A 20,141-nucleotide genomic window follows, 5' to 3' on the forward strand; every position below is an offset into this window, starting at 1 on the left:
TAGTAAAGTCTTAGCAAAGGCCCTTGAATTTCTCAAAAGAATATTTCTTTTCAAAAAAAGTCAAGTTGAGGCAGGACCAAACTCTTCCCTCTGCATCAAGGCCGGGCAAGGCAATCCAGCATGGAATAAATTGCCAAAAACCAGGATGGGGTAAGTGGGAGGGGGAGGGAATGGGAGGAGAGGAAACTGTTGCTGGTATGTAAAATAAATGATAAAATAAGTAAATAAACAAAAACAAACAAAAAGTAAAAAGAATGAGAATATTTACTTGAAATACAAGTAAACAATCACACTTCAAAAGTGTATTGCATAATATTACACTAACTGAGTTTTATAAAAGAATTCTAAATGACATTACAGACAAGCTGATGAGAAAAAAAATCCTCTCCTCATACTGAACCCAACTTTCTTCAAGAGCTGGACTGAATCCTTGCTCTTAGCCCCGATGTACCTAATCATGACCTTACTAAGAATATACTCCTTATACATTGAGTTATGATGGCCATTTATCAGTCCTTTCTATACAGTCGTTTCTCATGTGGCCTGTCCTGCTCACATGCCCCTCCTTGCACTCTTCATCACCCTTCTCTCTACACTTTATGTTAACACTGTTCACAGACAATAACATTTTGAATTAATTTCTTAATGTACAAATAAAAATGATCCTTTTTGTTTTAAAAAAATCATAGAAGCAATCAATTTGGAAAACTAACACTGCAAATTATTCTTAGGTAGCCATGTTACCAGAAATTTAAACAAAAATGTCTGACTATATCATCTGCTCTGAGCCAAGCTGCAAGCTAACCTGTCATTTAGTCAGACATGAAGACTCTGACAAAATGATATCTAAGGCCATCCCATCAGCTGATATAGAGCAAATCTGAGAAAGGCTTTCTGCTTGTGAAAGCATGGGAAGCAGGGGTACCCACAGTGAAATGAGCCAGTGTAGGGCTGGGTGTGGTGCACAGGCGGGAGAGTGCTTACCTAAAATTGTATGTGATGCTGTATGCCTGTAATCTCAGCACTCCAAGGTACTGGCAGGAAGATCAGAAGTTCAAGATCTCTTCATCCTTTTCAGGTATCTAGCAAACACAAGGCTACCCTGGGATATGTGAGATCTTGTTAAAGAATGAAGGAGATGGGAAGAGAAGAAGAAGAAGGGATAGAAGGAGTATGCCAGTGTGTAAACGGCCCGACCCTAGTGTCTGCCCATCCATGGAAGAGCTCAGTGGATGAAAAAGACTTGGAATCTGCTCCACCCAAAGAGACTCACCAGTTGTTATTAATGCTGATACCCCTGTGTGCCAACTCCAGCACTAAATGACCTTCTCATTAGGGAAATGGGAGAGAAATATAATAGGATCATTCTACCCTAAAACCTATAAAAAGGAAGTTGGAAATGTTTGCTGGACCAAGGATCCTGAACAATGTAAGGTATGAGGGATGAAGAATTTAAATCAGAGAGCAGAATTCCCTGAGCATCCTCTGCTTAGAGAGTTTCTGAGAACAGCAAAAGTCAAATTCTCATTTACTTAATTCACAGTTAAGGGAGCTCTCTCTAATTAATCCAATTAGAAAGCCAAGATTTCTACTTGCCCTCTCATGATCAGCCCCTGTTGATCTGGCCCCAAAGGTCCTCACTCCTCTATTTTCAGGTTAGTGACAGAAGGATCCAACATCTCAGCCCAACTAGGACATCCTCCGGGGGTCTCCAGGTGGCCTCTCCTGCCCTCTCATACCTCATTGTACACATGATATCAACACGTTCCAGAAAAACTTCAGTCAAGGAAATCCAGGTCACCTCACACACATACTTGAAACATCTCTGAATCATAGAATGGTCTTTGACCTCATCTACTCACTCATTGTAAAGATGAGAGAGTAACCAAAATGGAAACAGTAACATGGCTACCTCAACTCTCTCTTAACATTTGTTTTAAGAGTCTTTCAGTTTTTCATTCTTACAATTATAAGCATTTTCCAACAAATTCCCAGAACATGGTGAAGGGGCATCAGAAAGACTAGAGTTCCCTAACTCTAGTAATTTCCAAAGCATAATTTGCATTTATGTATCTTTTGATTTTTCTAATGTCTCATATAATGAAAGTGACATTCTCCCATAGCAAATGGCATTCCCATTTGATAAATTAAGCAAAGAGGGTTCAGAAAGGTGAAAAAAAATTGTTCAGATCTATAAAACTCATAATGATTCTATTGAATCAAATTATTAGGTCTTGTGGAACCTACTCACCCACAATGTGACCAGCAGCTGACACCCTGTGAGGGAGCTAGTGGAAAACCAGTGTGGGACATGTACCTCCTGCCATGTCCTGCTCAGTGTAGCCAAAATACTTTTTCAGAGTTCTGTGAATTATAAACCAAAGTCCAAATGTGGATCACCTCCTCCCATCAGCATCCTACTAAATACACTACACAAAAGTTCAAACTCTATTTTCAAAGCTGCAGAGAATGAAAAGAAATCCATGTCTATCACCCTGCACAAGACTCAAGTCCAAGGGCATCAAAGACCTCAACATAAAACCAGACACACTGAACCTGATAGAAGAGAAAGTAGGGGATAATCTTGAACGAATTGGTGCAGGAGACAACTTCCTGAACAGAATACCAATCACTCAGGCACTAAGATTGACAATTAATAAATGTAAGCTCATGAAACTGAAAAGGTTGTATAAGGCAAAAGACACTGTCAATAGGACAAAACAGCAACCTAGAAATTGGGAAAAGATCTTCACCAACCACATACCTGACAGAGGGCTGATTTCCAAAATATATAAAGAACTCAAGAAACTAGACATCAACAAACCAAATAATCCAATTCCTGCATGTAAAAAGTATGGATAAAAAGGTTTACTGCGTGACTCACTGTATCGGACTGCAATTTTCATGATGAGATTCTCCCTCTCTTCGATTTTTCCCCCTTTTGTCTTTGACAGTTTATTTTGTCTTATTTGGGGAGGGAGAGATAGATGAGATCAGGAGACATGATGTGAAAGACACAAAAAATAAATTATTAAAAAGGTAAAAAAAATCTTCAGGGAAAAAATGACATACAGGTCTAAACAGAGAATCTCAAATGGTAAGAAGCACATAAAGAAATGTTCTTGGAAGAACTTAGCCTTTTTGAGGAGGGCATGAGAAGTGGGTCGAGGGAGGGTTGGGCAGGTTTGGAGGGTATGGGAGGAGGGATGAGAGGGGGATCTGTGGTTGGTATGTAAAATGAATTTAAAAAATTTAAATAAAAAAGTTTTCAACATCCTTAACCATCAGGGAAATGCAAATCAAAACAACTCTGAGATTCAATCATACCTGTCAGAATGGCTAAGATTAAAAACACAACAGGGAGGAAGATACGTGATATATGAGGACATCAAGGGAATAGGAAGAGGCAGGGTGCTGGGGAGGCTCTCAGGAATCCACAAGGTTGACCCCACCTTGGTCTGCTGGCAGTGGTCCAGAGGGTGCCTGGACCAGTCTACTCTGGTGACCAGCCTAGCAAATAACCTAACTGTCATCATAGAGCCTTTGTCCAGTGACAGATGGAGGCAGATACAGAGATCCATGGCCACACACCAGGTGGAGCTCCAGGAATCCAACTGATGAGAGAGAGCAGAGATACTGCAGGCAAGGGACGTCGAGATCATGATGGGAGGACATGCAGAGATGACCAGCCACACTAGTGGAAGCCCATGAGCTGTGGATTGGTAGCTGTGGAGCCCCGTGGGACTGGACTAGGCCCTCTAGATACGGAAGATGGTTGTTTGGCTGGAACTGTTTGGAGGGCACCCAGGCAGGGGGATTGGGATCTATCCCTGGTCTATGGGCAGGCTTCTGGAATCTGGTGCCTGAGGTGTGACACCTTACACAGCCTTGGTGCAATGGGAAGGGGCTTGGACCCACCTAGGCTCAGTGTGCTGGGCCCTGCTGACTCCCCATGAGAGACCTTGATTTGGGGGATGTGAGGATGCAGGGTGGCTTGGGAGAGAGGGCTGAGGGGTGGGAGGAGAGAGGAGGGGGGATCTGTGGATAGTATGTGGAGTGAGTAGAAAAAATAATAAATAAAAATGAAAAAAAGATTAAAAACACAAGGACAGTGCATGCTGGAGACAATGTGTACCAAGGGGAACACTCCGCCATTGCTGGTGGAAGAGCAAACATCTGCAGCCACTTTGGAAATCAATATGGCGTTTTCTCAGAAAACTGGGAATCCATCTCCCTCAAGACCCAGCCATACAATTCCTGGGCATATACTCAAAGGATGCTCCATCATACCACAAGGACACTTAATCAACTATGTTCATATCAGCTTTATTGGTAGCCAGAAACTGGAAGCAACCTAGATGTCCCTCAACCAAAGAATGGATAAAGAAAATGTGGTATATTTACATAATGGAGTATTACTCTACTATTAAAAACAATGACATTGTGAAATTTCCAGGCAAATGGATGGAACTAAAAAAAAAAAAAATCATCCTGAGTGAGGTAACCCAGACTCAGAAAGACAAGCATGATGCGTACTCACTTATAAGTAGACATTAGCTGTAAAGTAAAGGATAACCATGCTACCTTTCATAGTCCCAGAGAAGCTAGGTAACAAGGAGAGCTCAGTGGGGGACATATGAATCTCCCTGGAAAGGAGAAATATAACAGACATCATGGGTGGAGGGGGGAACAGGAATAGGAAGGCTGAAGTTAGGGGAGGATGGAAAGAGTACTGGGAGAGACAACTGTGCTGGGCATTTACCCACCAACCCCACAGTTCCCCAGAGCTTTCTTGAGTGTGAGCAGCAGGAAATATTAGAAGGATTTAGATTGAGGAGATAAACAGACAGAAAATAAAGGATAGCCTCGAGAGGGCCTGGAACCTATTCCAACGGGCCCTGACTATCTCTGCCCCAGGGTATTTATAGAAACACCAAGGGGATGGAGCAGCATCCCCCTCCAGCACAGCCAAGTGCAGACCATTTCAGACATCTGCACTCAGGCCCATGGCCCTAATCATCCTCTATGTGGACCTGCTGGGTAAAGCCATGAGGAACCTGAAAACGGGCTCCCACACAACTGGAATTGGGGGATATCTCAAGGATTACCCTCGCTGAGACTTCTAGCAATGGGAGATATGGAGCCTGAACTGGCCATCTCCTGTAACCAGGCAAGGCTTCCAGTGGAGGGATTGGGACACCAACCCAGCCGCATAACCTTCAACCTACAAACTGTTCTGCCTACAAGATGTGCCGGGTAAAGGTGGTACAGAAATTGTGGGAGTGACCAACCAATGACTGGTCCAGCTTGAGACCCATACCAAGAGAGGGAGCCCACCCCTGACACTGCCTGCAGGGCCAGGACCCAGAGGCTGGATAGCCTAGAGACCTAGGATAGAACCAAACATGACTGGCAAAAAAAAAAAAAAATCAATGAAATGATTCCTAATGATATTCTGCTATTACTTATAGCTCGGGGCCTAGTCCAAATGTCACCAGAGAGGCTTCATCCCGCAACTGATAGGAACAGATGCAGACACTCACAGCCAAACATTAGAGAGACCTCAGGGAGTCCTGAAGAAGAAGAGGAAGGATTGTAGGAGCCAGAGGGGTGAGAAAAAAACCCACAAGAATCAACTAACCTGAGTTAATAGAGGCTCACAAGTCTACATCACCAACCAGGGAGCCTGCATGGGACTGAAGTCGGCCCTCTGCATATATGTTACAGTTGTGTAGCTTGGTCTTCTTGTGGAACTCCTAACAGTTGGAGCAGGGACTGTGTCTGACTCTTGTGCCAACTTTTGGGACCCTTATCCTGGTACTGGGTTGCTTCCTCCAACCTTCAACTTGATATGCCATGGGATACCTGCCCTCCTCTGAATAGAAATGGAGGAGAAGTGCATGGAGGAGGAAATGAAGGAGAGGGACTGGAAAGAGAGGAAGGAGGGTAAACAGAAGGTGGGCTGTAGGTAAATAAATAAATAAATAAATAAATAAATAAATGTCACAGCAAAAAACAAAAACAAAAATAAAGGTGATAGATACCTTAATTTTCTTCATTGTACTAGACTTTTCCTTGGGTATAAGTACATCAAAAAAAAAGCATGTTATAATTGAAAGCAAATATAATTGAAGTGATGTTTCTTTTTATTTATTAGTCTTTATATTTTCTAAAAATTTTATACATGAGCACATTGAATCTATATCACCCCTGTTCCTTCTTTTTCACCCTCTAAGACCTCCACCTCTCCCAATTTCTAATCTCCAATTTAATTGTTACATGTATATACATATGGATACACACACACACACACACTCATATATGTAACTTGTAACTTACTGAGTGCATTTAACTTGGCCCATATGTGCATGTGTCCAACCCTGAGCACTTCAAATTGGACAACCTATATGGAAATTTGGGCCTGAAGACAATCAACTCTTAGCAGACATTAACTTCTTGTAGCTCTTCATCTAGGACTGTGGACCATGTGGAATTTCCCCCATCTGCATTGGTACATCAACAAAAAAGAAATTCAAAATAAATAAAATCTGTCCCTAATATGTACAAGGCTCTGAGTTAGAAGCTGTTACCCTATCTCCAACTGACCAATTATATAATAGCTAAACATATGACCTACACAAACTTAATCATCCATATTTATGCCCAAAATACCATGTATATTTTGTACGTTTAATTAGCAATTTCCATGTTTTAGGACTTTCTAGTCTATACATGGTTTTAAAGAACTTAGAAATTGTATTGCAAAAGGGCAAGTTTGGTATGCAGAAACATCACAAAAAAAAAAGATTTATTACTCAATGTTTAAGGTAAATTGTTTAAAATGCTGTTAATATGGATTTCAAATATTGATTTTGAAAGTCTTTAGCAAATACAAGTGTGTATATCATAAGAGTTCATCTGGTTTAATTATGCTAAATCATCTAGGAATGCTTACTCACAAGATTGTAATTTGTGTTCAATTCTAAATGTTTTCTGTCATAAAGAAGATATATATATATACAGCATGTATATTAAATTATTAAAATATTCAATAACTTTATCAGCTATGCCTAATATAAATAAAAATAGTTCATTAAATCATGGTGTTTTATTATGTATTTCCTCTAATTTCATAGCTTTTAAAATAAAGGATCCAATTATCACAGCATATCTCCAAATATTTTATTGGATTTATTTTAAATTTAATGTTTTGATGTTTCTGTAGTGGTTTATTGTTATCAATATATACCACATAAACCACAACTTTAATTGTTATTAATATCCATCCAGATAGTTATGCAAATTAATCACAGTTACTTTCCTGGCCTGTTGTGACAATTTTTAAATGTATATATTCTAAAATCTTTGAAAACTTCCACATAATGTCCTTTTAACCCATGCTTCATTGTGTAATTCCTAAATCCAAAGATGCTCTCTGAGATGGACTGTGTCATTTTCAAAGTTAGCAAACTAACATTTACACAATCCCACTACTTCATCTAGAAAGATCTGATCCAGGAGCATATATCACATTCAGCTGTCATCAGTACACAAAGAGAAAAAAAAATTTTTTTTTTTTTTGGTGATAACATAACATTTGTTTTTTATTTGTTTGTTCATTTTCTTTTGTTTTTTTTTCTTTTATTGGAAATAGATGAGAAAGACCCATAAGTGAAAAACTAAAATGCATTCATTCTGAGGCTTGGATCCCTAAGGGGGAATCTGGAGTGGGGTGCTGGGGACATGGCTGACTGCCCAGAGAGAAGATGAGGGAACCAGAGAAGATGGAGAGAGTGCTGAGGAAGCAGGAGAGCAAAGGGAAGAATGGAAGCACATGAAGAGTGGGGGAGGGTCCAGGCCTCAAAGGGAAAGGGACACCAAAAGGACAACATAAATGAACAAAGACTGTGAGCTTTCCACGAGATGCTTCTGTCCAAAGAACAAAGGAAGGGTTACATAGCAAAATGTCACCCTCCATCAGCAACTTCCCAGTTCTTGATACATCTGTGGACATCTTAGGGCAGTGGTAAGTGTTTTGTGAGGTTTTCTAATACACAAAGATTTTGGCTTGGGAAGCTGTCATATAAACTGAATTTCACTGTTGATCCCCTGGTGTGTAAGACAGAACTCTCACTACATTCTCACAGTCAAACAAAAACAACACACTTTCTAACACCACAGAGAATATATGGAATTACTGGATTTTTGTCCAAGAGAAACGTCATTTCATTTTCCAAAAGATTAGATAATGACCCTTGGAAGGATCCACCATAAAATTTCAACTTTTCAATAATGTTTTAGGAAATAATAGTATAAATACCCACAAGAAGTCCAGCAACAAAAATCTAACAATATACTTCACACGTCTCAAAAACTTTTCATGCAAGTCTAAATATAAGCAGGATTACCTAACACATTATTACTTCCTTCTCCTGACAGAAAGTTGGTTTTACACACAATTCTCCAGGTGATAAAATGTTACACATAGCATCATGGTGACATGTTCACTTCAGCGTCTGCAGTGACACAGTTGAGTTTTGCTACTCAATAACCTTCTTCCTGAATAAACAATTTAAAAAGAAAACAGCTTTAGGCATTTTGTTGGAGGATGATCAGAGGAACCCCAAGGCTCCCAAGGTTATTTCCTGGAGAGTCCTAGACAGGTTTTCCACAGCCAGCCATTACTAACATCTGGATCTTATTATGGTCTGCCAAAGAACAAAGAGCATGTTTAATGGTCATGTATTTTAATCATCTGCAGAGCACAAAAGAAAAAACTATGTGTGGACACCACCCTCTCTTTGGAAATTCCTCCAGAGGTACTTAGGAGTCTTCTGGTTGAGGAGCATTTGAATAACAGGCTGTGAAACGTTTCCAAGATTATATGGTACCTGTTACATCTTTAATGGGAGCAAGGAGTTTTAGGGATGTGATCTTACACACACATGCTATAGTGACAACTATCTATCATTTAAATAAATTACGTTTTATTTCACTTTTACAAAAAAAAAGAAAAAGAAAATGGTTTTTTCATATATATGTATACATATATATGTACTCATAATATATCCTTACAATGGTTTCCCCTTCCTCTACTCCTCCCAGCTCTTCCCTACCTCCCCTCCCATCCAGATGCACCCTTCTTCAATCTCTCATTTGAAAACAAACAGTTTCTAAGGGATAATGATAAAACAAAAACTAATACACAGGAATAGGCCAAAACAAAAGAAAAGACAAATAAAACAGATATGAAAGTGGAGACCCACTCATTTGCACACTCAGGAACCCCATAAAAACACTAAACTGGAAGCTATCATAAATGTAAAAGAAAGACCTGTAACATAAAGACATATATATAAAATTAAAATTAAAAATAAGATAAAGGTTTTTTTAAAGAAAAGCCCTGGCACAATATTATGAGACAAGAAACCTCCAAAGATGCCATTGAGTTCACTTTCTGTTGGCCATCTATTGCTAGTCATACAGCCTACCCTTAAGAGTAGTTTGAAGGGGAAAGAATTCTTCAATCTTTCTTTCTCTTCACTCTTTTGAACAGTAAATGCCAGCAATGTTGCAGAACATTCTTCAGTTTGATTTTCTTTTATCCTATTACAAAATTAAACTCAGGTTGTGTGATTTGGAAAGAATAGAACAGTAATGATGTTGGTTGCTTCTGCAGCACATCATATAAGGAGGTGTGCTCCATTGGTGTATCTCATTGCTAGTGATGCTCACTTTGGGCAATTGTCTAAGAGGTAGTTAAGTTACATTCCTTTTGTAATTGACAAGCATCTGTCAAGATACAATGAGAAAGCTCATCCATTCATTTATTTCTCAGCCCCAAAAAAAAGTAACTCTTGTATTAAATGAACTGTTTATTTCCATCAAGAGTACGTGCATAAGGCAGATTGCTCAAAGTAACCCTGTGAAACAAAGATGTTTCTGCCCCATGTCATAGTAAAATTACCATAGGAGGTGAACCTAAACCAAAATAAGTATACTCTAGTATTCTGCTGCAAATATTTGCTATTGTAGCTAGAGGTAAGAATGAAAGCAATCTAAAATAGCTAATTATGTAAGAGTATTTTCATAAAAGGAACTAATTTGCATGTGTTTTAGAAGATGCTCATCTGTTACAATAATGCTGTTCTTTCCACTCATAGTGCCCCATCAGTTTGGACTCAGCACCATTCCAATACTGATAGCCAATATATAGACTCTACTTCTCATCGACTTTCATTGTCCTGATCCATAGACTCTTCATGGATTTCTTAACTTCTGCATTTCTCAGGGAGTAGATGATAGGGTTGAGGAGGGGAGTTATCACTGTGTAGAACACAGCTACCATCTTGTCTACAGGCAGGGTAGCAGAAGGTCTCATATAGATGAAGACACATGGACCAAAGAACAATATTACCACAGTGACATGGGACCCACAGGTAGAAAGGGCTTTGTACCGTCCCTCAGAGCTTTGAGTCCTCAGATGAAACAAGATGACCACATAGGATGCTAAGAGGACCACAAAACTGATCACAGACAGTGTACCCCCATTGGCAACAATCAGCAGACCAATAAGGAAAGTGTCTGAGCAGGCAAGTTTAAGCACAGGAAGCAAGTCACAGAAATAATGGTCAATGACATTGGGGCCACAGAAGGGTAAGTGGAAGATGAGAAGGATCTGGGCAAAGGAGTGTACAAAGCCTCCCACCCAAGCTGTTCCCACAAGGACAGCACACACCTGGCGGTTCATGATGCTGGTGTAGTGCAGGGGCTTACAGATGGCCACATAGCGGTCATAGGCCATCACTGTGAGCAGGAAAATCTCAGTGCCACCAAAGAAATGCATGAAGAAGAGCTGTGTCATGCAGCCCCACACAGATATGGATTTCTTCTCGGCTAGGAGATCCCAGATGAGTTTGGGGGCTGTTGTAGAGGAGTAGCAGATCTCTACAAAGGAGAGATAGCTGAGGAAGAAGTACATGGGGGATCCAAGACTTCTGCTGGCTGCGACAGTGACCACCATGAGGAAGTTCCCCAGCACAATGGCTGTGTACAAGAGCAGAAATATCACAAAACAAACTCTCTGCACCTCTTGATTGGGAGAGAGTCCCAGAAAAATGAACTCAGTCACATTGTGTATGTTAGCCATAAGGGAGCAAGGTGGGTATTATGACCTGAAATGACACAAAAGACTTCATGAAATAAGTAAATTAAATAAAATCTTTTGCAGGAAACCTGTGGACTAAGTATATTTAAATGAGTAGGAGTTAATAATGAAAAAAGAGCTTACTAAATAGACAGAGGAGATGTTAATGCATTGTGTATGGCTGGAATTGTGGAGAAAATGACTAAATGTAAAGCTGTATGAAAAAAAAATGCCCTTGATGTAAGAAGGTATGTTAGAGACTTCAGACTTCACCTACAGTCAATGAGGATTCATCAATGATGTGTAGGCTGAGGAGCATAGACTTGTTTGCAGAGAGGGGAGTCAATGAGGGATGACCAATTAAAACTCAATAAATCCACTCATTCAACATGGGGCATCCAGAATAGTGTTGCCTTAGCCAAATTAGATGCTTTCCTAGTACTTTTGAACATCTTTATTGTGCTTTTCCATACGTATTTCCTTCTTTGCCTTTCTCCTATCTCATATTCTTTCCTTGGTTTACAGGGGGTGGTATTCAATCTCTCACATACTTATTAGTGTCTTCAGAAGACATGTTTATGGTGTACCTCTCTTGGCACATTGCACCCCTTAGAGAGACCACAAGCCTGTACACAGTCATAGTCTGTGATCTTCAATCTGCTTCTCCTTTAAATTCTCACTTTATATAGTTGTTTACTTGATGACATCATCATAGTTTAGGCCATGCACAATTTTCTTCTTTGCTGGCATGCTCATTTCCTCCAAACTTGTGCCCTCAGTGTCAGTATTCTGGCAACCTTTCATAGTGCACTCATGCTCTGGGACATCATTCCCTAGGGACAGCTATCTAGCTTCTCAGGAAATCACCCAGACTGACACTAACTGACTTGAAACTATTCCAGTACATGCTAGACTTTGTCCAAAGTAGTTGAGGACTGTATTATATCCATAGAGCCTCTCCTACAGCAAGACTCCAGGACACCTGAGAGTAGGAGCCAGATGACTTCCACTCATATTACAAAGCTTCCCCTCCTTCAGGGATCAGACTGGTGATATGATTTAGTTCCCTACAGGCCCAAAGGGACACTAGTACAAGCAAGGGGTGAGAGGGAAGATCAAAAATCCATTCATGAAAGAAGGCACTGCTCACAAGCTGAACCCCTGACCTCACACATTCAGGTTTTTGCATATGGCAATTGTGTGATTTCTAGGAAGCCCCTTAACTTCTTAGAGGCTAAGGTTCCAAATATACCATGCAGAAAACACATGCTTCAGATATTGAGACCATAAATTCCACTCCCAGTCTCCTGGTACAGGTTAACTTCTCATCATAAGACTCTCTGTGCCACAGCCATAGGTTCTCACAGCCAGGGGTCCTTCTTATGGCATGACATTTTGGGATCAAAACACTTACTGAATCATAATTATTTATGCAGACATCTGTCTAGCTATGTGTGAGCTTCCTTAAGGCAGAGACTATTTCTTTCTCACCACTTCATTGCTAGAGTGTTATGCATCTCATGGCACCACTCCCTTTTCTTTCAAAGTGCACTCAGTCATCACATGTGAAAGAAGCCCATGAACAGAAAACTAGTCACACCAGAGTTCTTCTGGTTTTGCTGCTCTGAATATACATATGCAAAGAAGTCTCTGGATTCCCACTGTTTCTTGCTGAGCCAACAGAGAAGCACTAAGGCAACTATGGGCTACCCCTGCCTCCCTGTGTAGCAGGATAGATCTGCTCCCCTTTCAGTCTTAGACTTGGAGACAGAGATTATAATATAGATACAGAAACACTAGAACTCAGCTCCACCTGATTATTAAATAAAAGAAAAGTAGACTTGCCTCCCAGATGTTCCATAGAAAACTGATTATTCAGAAGGCTCAGCCTTAAGTTCAGGCTGCCTTGATGACACCAAGGGAGAAGGCATGATCCAGTGAGAGGAAGGAGCTCCCCAGAGATCTGTAGTCTCTCTTCCCTTCCTAATAAGACAGAAGGCCTCATGGGAAGCAGGACCTCAAAGGCCTCTACAGGAACCAGCATTAGATCAAAGGGAAATGCAAGCCAGTTGAATTTACCCAGTGTTCACAGAACGCTGACCAAGAGGGTCTCTTAACAGGTGAGAATTCACCTACCCATCATAAATTTATCTGGTGGCATCACATAAAATGACACTACTAATAAGAGTGGCCCGGGATTTAGGAAACATACATGTCAGGAAACTGAAAAAAACATCTCATTGTCTGTGATGAAAAAACAACAAAAAAAAAAAACAATTGAACAAACAAAATAGTACAAAACACAGACTCTGTGGCTTTGCCTCAGAGGAGGTTTGGTTCTGTTTAAAAGCACTTTCCCATTGTCCAAACTAGTTGAAAAGAAAAAATACCAATGACATTAATAAAATAGAGGTCAAGGATGCAGAGAAACACCTTACAAGGCCCAAGACACTCCCATATAACAAAGAATAGCCCAAAGTAAAGAGGCCACAGACCTACCATTAAGATATCATGGCATGGAGGAAAGTTAATTTGCCCTGAACTGATAATCATTAAAGCTGTCATTTGGTAGATTTCAGGGGAATTCATAACACTGCTATGAGCATGCCTGTATGTACTTGAAGTTTCCTGTGATAAAACATCTTAAAGATGTTATAAAACCATTTGTCAAAAAAAAAATATCCTTTTTGTCAGTGCAACACATAAAAATTCAATCTTGAATAAAGATTAAACAAAATTCATTAAATTTAAACTAATTATTAATAAGAGAACCATAAGAGCTATTAAGATTTAGGGAAAAGTTTGAAACTTCTTTTTTCATATTCAACTCACAAATCAAACATTATCTTTAGAAGAAAGGACAAATAAATAAACAAACAAAACAAACAAACATGAATAATTAGGGCTGGAGGAATAGTAAAGAGCACTGACTGCTCTTCCAGGCCCAGGTTTGATTCCTGGCACACACATGGCAGCTAACAACCATCTTTATCTACAATTACAGATAATCTGATGCATCTCTTCTGGTCTTTTGTTTTCTTTTGGTTGGGTTATGTTGGGGTTTCGGGTTTTGGTTTTTATTTGAGACAGGGTCTTTCTACAGAGTCGTGATTGTCCTAGAACTTACCATGTAGACCATGCTGGCCTCAACTCACAGAGATCCACCTGCCTCTGCCTTCAGAGTTTTTGGAATTAAAAAATGTGCACCAACACCTTATAGGTGTAGCTTCTGACATTACTACTTGACATAATTTCATATAAAACACCATGATCCTCTTGCTCTAACAATCTTTCAGATCCCTCTTCTACAATGTTCCCTGAGCCTTAGGAGCAGAGGTGTTTAATAGGTATGCCCATTGGGATTATGCACCATGCTCTGCATTTTGGTTGGTTGTGATTTTCTCTAGTTGTCACTGTGTGTTAAAAAGAGAAGTATCCTTGATGATGAGTCAAGGATATATTTATCTGTGAGTGTAATGACCAATGCTTATAGATTGTTGTTAGGAATTATGCTAATTTAGTAAATAGTGGTTGTAGATTCTCCTCTAGTACCATTATTTCATTAGCCCTGAGTAGCTAGCTAGGTATCCGGTCCAGGAATGGGCTCCCTCTTGTTGATCAAGTCTTAAGTCCCCTGTGGTGTGACTCCTTGCATAGCCTTGATGCAGTGGGAGGGGCTTGGACCTGCCTAGGCTCAGTGTGGCTGGCTCTGCTGATTCCCCATGGGAGACCTTGATTTGGGAGATGTGGGGATATGGAGTGGCTTGGAAGGGAGAGCTGAGGGGTGGGAGGAGGGAGGAGGTGGGATCTGTGGATGGTATGTAGAGTGAGTAGAAAATTTCTTAATAAAGAAAAATGAAAAAAAAAAAACTGTAAATCTGTTCCAAGGGCTGATATAAATGTGAATCAATGAGAAAATTATACCATTAATTGAAATAGTAACATGATATAAATATTTTTAAAAATGTCTTAAGTCCAATTAGAGAACTGTTGGCTACCAACAAGTTATACACACTGCTACTGCACTCTTAGGGTTATTATGCCATGCTTGTCATTGATGTGGTTCATTGCCATCCTAGCTGGATAGGACTGTTGGTTGCTTTACTCCCTTAGAAGCATGCATGGTGCCTTCTGGTATCATAAAAACTAGTCTTCAGGAAGGGAGAATTCAGATCAGCTCAGGGGTCTCTGGGTCCTATATCTGAAGGGTATGGAGTCTTTAGCAATAGGGACTTACCTTTCACCTCTGGGGAGCAACCAAGGGAAGTGGCAGCATACTGTATGTTTTGAGAGTCTTTTGGAAAACCCTAGCCAACAACTCAAAAGGAGAGCTTCTCATGTCTAGTATTTCAGGGGGATGGGGGTGGGGTGGGGAGAGTTGGGGGGTGGTTGTTAAGTGGTCTTTAGAGTCTTGAAAGGAACAATGTCAACAGAGATAAGTTTTTCTTTGGCTCTTTTTCTCCTATTAGTTTGTTTAGTTCTATCTTAAATTATTGTTATGTTTTATCTTATTTATTATATTATTATTCCTTAGATGCCTGTTCACTTTCTAACAATAGAAAGGGTGTTTATCTGGAGGATAAGGCAAGTGGGAATGAATGGGCGGAGTTGGGAGAGAGGAAAATGTAATCACTATGTATTATTTTTTTTAAAAAGTATATTCACCAGGCAGTGGTGGCGCCCGCTTTTAATCCCAGCACTCAGGAGGCAGAGCCAGGCAGATCTCTGTGAGTTTGAGGCCAGCCTAGACTACAGAGCGAGATCTAGGACAGGCACCAAAACTACACGAGAAAACCTGTCTCAAAAAACCAAAAAAAAAAAACAAACAAAAAAAAAAAAAAACCCTATCTTCAATAAAAAAAGAAAAAAGTTCATAAAAACTATATAGGTCGGACTTAGAAATCAGCCCCCAGCTTCCATCCTGCCCCAGAACTCCCATCTGGACCAGAGGTGAGTGCCTGGGGTGGTAGTCAGAGAGGCAAGCACCTCTGGGTCCCAACCCTGGACACCAGCCATCCCATGAGGACCTGCCCAACTTGGCCCCAGTTTCCGGCCATTCGTCAGGCCCTTCTGGAAGGCTCCTCTATTCCAAGACTGCAGGCAGACCCTGCAATCTCCACACCCTGCCCCTACACCCATTTGCCCAAGACCCCAGACACTTCGTGAGACACAGAGACCAGCCCCTAGCTCCGATCTGCCCTGGAACTCCCATCTGGACCAGAGAGACACTCCAGTGGACATTACAACCTAAAAACCTTGCCCTCAAACACATCTGCTGGAGACGCCAACCACTTCCTGAGACTTAGAGGCCAGCTTCCAGCATTCCATCCTGCCCCAGAGTTCCCATCTGGACCAGAGCTTCCATCCTGTCCCGGGACTCCCATTAGGACAAGAGGAGCTCCCATCTGGACAAGATAAGGAGACCCCAGGGAGAACTCAGAGTCCAGGCCCCCAGCTTGTATCCGGCCAGCACTCTCATCTGGACCAGAGCTCCCATCTGGACCAGAGTTTCCATCTGGACCAGAGAGAGGTTCCCTAAATCTGTCAGCTCTGTCTGGACCAAGTACACTGATAAGACCAAGAACAAACCCCAAGAGGAGATGGGCAGACGTCAAGGCAGAAGTACATACAACAAAATAAAGAGCAATACAGCATCGCCAGAACCTAGCCCTCATCCAACAGCTAGACCTGAACATCACGGAATGGAAGAAGAAGAAGAAAACAACCTTATAAGTAACATCACGAAGAGGCTAGAGCCTTATATAGAAGAAATCAAAAATAAAGTGGAGCAACAGACAAACAAAAAATGGGAAGAATGCAATAAAAAAAAAAAAACTAGAGGAAAGGACAATTAAAGCAGAAGAAAACAATAAGTCCCTGAAAGAAAATCATGAAAAAGGAACGAAACAGACAAGGGAAAGAGTCCAAGACCTGAAGAGGGAAATAGAACAAATGAAGAAGACACTAGCAGAAGGAATGCTGGAAATAGAAAATCTGAGTAAACAAACAGGAACTTCAGATGCAAGTATAACCAACAAAATGCAAGAGATGGAAGAGAGGATCTCTGGTGTTGAAGATACATAGAAGAAATAGACTCATCAGTCAAAGAAAACACTAAAACCAACAAAGTCATGACCCAAAATATCCAAGAAATTTGGGACACCATGAAAAGATCAAACCTATGAATAATAGGGATAGAGGAAGGAGAAGAATACCAACTCAAAGGCACAGAAAATATATTTAACAAGATCATAGAAGAAAATTTTCCCAACTTAAAGAACGAAATGCCTATGAAGATACAAGAAGCCTATAGAACACCAAACAGACTAGACCCCCAAAAAAGTCCCCTTGCCACATAATAATTAAACAACTAAATGTACAGAATATAGAAAGAATATTTAGGAGAGCAAAGGAAAAAGGCCAAGTGACTTATAAAGGCAAACCCATCAGAATAACACCTGATTTCTCAATGGAGACTTTGAAAGCCAGAAGGACCTGGACAGATATAATGCAGACACTAAGAGACCATGGATGCCAGCCTAGACTAATATACCCAGCAAAACCTTCAATCATCATAGATGGAGTGAATAAGACCTTCCAAGACAAAACCAGATTTAAACAATACTTATCCACAAACCCAGCCCTACAGAAAGCACTAGAAGAAAAATTCCAACCTAAGGAATGCAGATACACCCATGAAAACACAGGCAATAGATAACATCACAGCAGTAAACCCCAAAGAAGAGAAGTACACACACACTACCACCAAAAAACAAAAATAATAAGAGGAACGAACAATCACTGGTCATTAATATCCCTTATTATCAATGGACTTAATTCACCTATAAAAAGACACAGACTAACAGAATGGATATGAAAAGAGGACCCATCTTTCTGCTGCATACAAGAAATACACTTCAAATTCAAAGATAGATACCTCCTAAGAATAAAACGCTGGGAAAAGACTTTCCAATCAAATGGTCTTAAGCTGGTGTAGCCATCCTAATATCCAGCAAAATAGAATTCAAACTAAAATCAATCAAAAGAGATAATGAAGGACATTACATACTCATCACAGGAAAGATCCACCAAGATGAAGTCTCAATTCTGAACATTTATGCCCCAAACACAAGGGCACCCACATATGTAAAAGAAACATTACTAAAGCTTAAATCATATATAAAACCTCACACATTAATGGTGGGAGACTTCAACACCCCACTTTCACCTCTGGACAGATCGGCCAAATTGAAACTTAACAGAGAAATAATAGACTTAAGTGATGTTATGACTCAAATGGACTTAATCGATATCTACAGAACATTCCACCCGAACAAAAAAGAATGAACCTTCTTCTCAGCACCCCATGGAACCTTCCCTAAAATCGACCACAAACTTGGCCACAAAGCAAATCTCAACAGATACAATACAATTGGAATAACCTCCTGTGTTCTATTGGACCACCATGGGTTAAAGTTAGATTTCAACAACAGAAAAAACTACAGATATGCTACAATTTCATGGAAAATGAATAATGCTCAACTGAATCACCAATGGGTTAAGGAAGAAATAAAGAAAGAAATTAAAGACTTCTTAGCAAGCAATGAAAATGAATACACCACATACCCAAACTTATGGGACACTATGAAAGCAGTGCTAAGAGGGAAATTCATAGCACTGAATGCCCACATAAAGAAGCTGGAGAAATCTCATGCAAGTGACTTCACAGCACATTTGAAAGCCCTTGAACGGAAAGAAGCAAAGTCTCCCAGGAGGAACAGATGCCAAGAAATTATCAAATTGAGAGCTGAAATCAATAAAATTGAAATAAAGAGAACGTTACAAAGGATTAATGAAACAAAGAGTTGGTTCTTTGAAAAGATCAACAAGATAGACAAGCCCTTATCCAAAGTAACCAAAAGACAGAGAGAGAGCATCCAAATTAACAAAATCAGAAATGAAAAGGGAGACATAACAACAATGAGGAAATCCAGAGAATCATCAGGTCATACTTCAAAAACCTCTACTCCACAAAACTAGAAAATCTAAAAGAAATGGATAATTTTCTGGATAGGTACCACATACCTAAGTTAAATCAAGACCAGATAAACCGTGTAAAGAGTCCAATAAGCTCTAAGGAAATAGAATCAGTCATTAAAAGTCTCCCAACCAAAAAAAGCCCAGGACCAGATGGTTTCACTTCAGAATTCTACCAGATCTTCAAAGAAGACTTAATACCAATACTCTGTAAATTGTTCCACACAATAGAAGCAGAAGGAATATTACCAAACTCCTTCTATGAGGCTACAATTAACCTGATTCCTAAATCAAACAAAGATGCAAGAAAGAAAGAGAATTACAGACCAATCCCCCTCATGAACATTGATGCAAAAATACTCAATACAATACTGGCAAACAGACTCCAAGAACACATCAAAACAATTATTCACCATGATCAAGTAGGCTTCATCCTAGGGATGCAAGGGTGGTTCAACATGTGAAAGTCCATCAATGTAATACACCATATAAACAAACTCAAAGAAAAAAACCACATGATCATCTCACTAGATGCAGAAAAGGCATTTGACAAAATCCAACACCCCTTCATGATAAAGGTCTTGGATCAATCAGGAATACAGGGAACATACCTAAACATAATAAAGGCTATCTATAACAAACCAACAGCCAACATCAAATTAAATGGAGAGAAACTCAAAGCAATACCACTAAAATCAGGAACAAGGCAAGGCTGTCCCCTCTCCCCATACTTATTCAATATAGTACTTGACGTTCTAGCCAGAGCTATAAGACAATATAAGGAGATTAAGGGGATACAAATTGGAAAGGAAGAAGTCAAGCTTTCCCTATTTGCAGATTACATGATAGTATACATGAGTGACCCCAAAAGTTCAACTAAGGAACTGTTACAGCTTATAAACACCTTCAGGAACATAGCAGGATACAAGATCAACTCAAAAAAATCAGTAGCCCTCCT

General features: G+C 40.1%; 1 protein-coding gene across 1 annotated transcript; it reads right to left on the reverse strand.

Moving 5' to 3' along the window:
• Positions 1–10,219: 10,219 nt before the first annotated feature.
• LOC118582500 (olfactory receptor 4X2-like) lies at positions 10,220–11,149 on the reverse strand. The gene has a single exon (XM_036185426.1). It carries the CDS (start codon positions 11,147–11,149, stop codon positions 10,220–10,222), a length of 930 nt encoding a protein of 309 aa, XP_036041319.1.
• Positions 11,150–20,141: the final 8,992 nt, after the last annotated feature.

The sequence above is a fragment of the Onychomys torridus genome, chromosome 4 (genome assembly GCF_903995425.1).
Source record: "Onychomys torridus chromosome 4, mOncTor1.1, whole genome shotgun sequence".
Taxonomy (NCBI): Eukaryota; Metazoa; Chordata; class Mammalia; order Rodentia; family Cricetidae; genus Onychomys; species Onychomys torridus.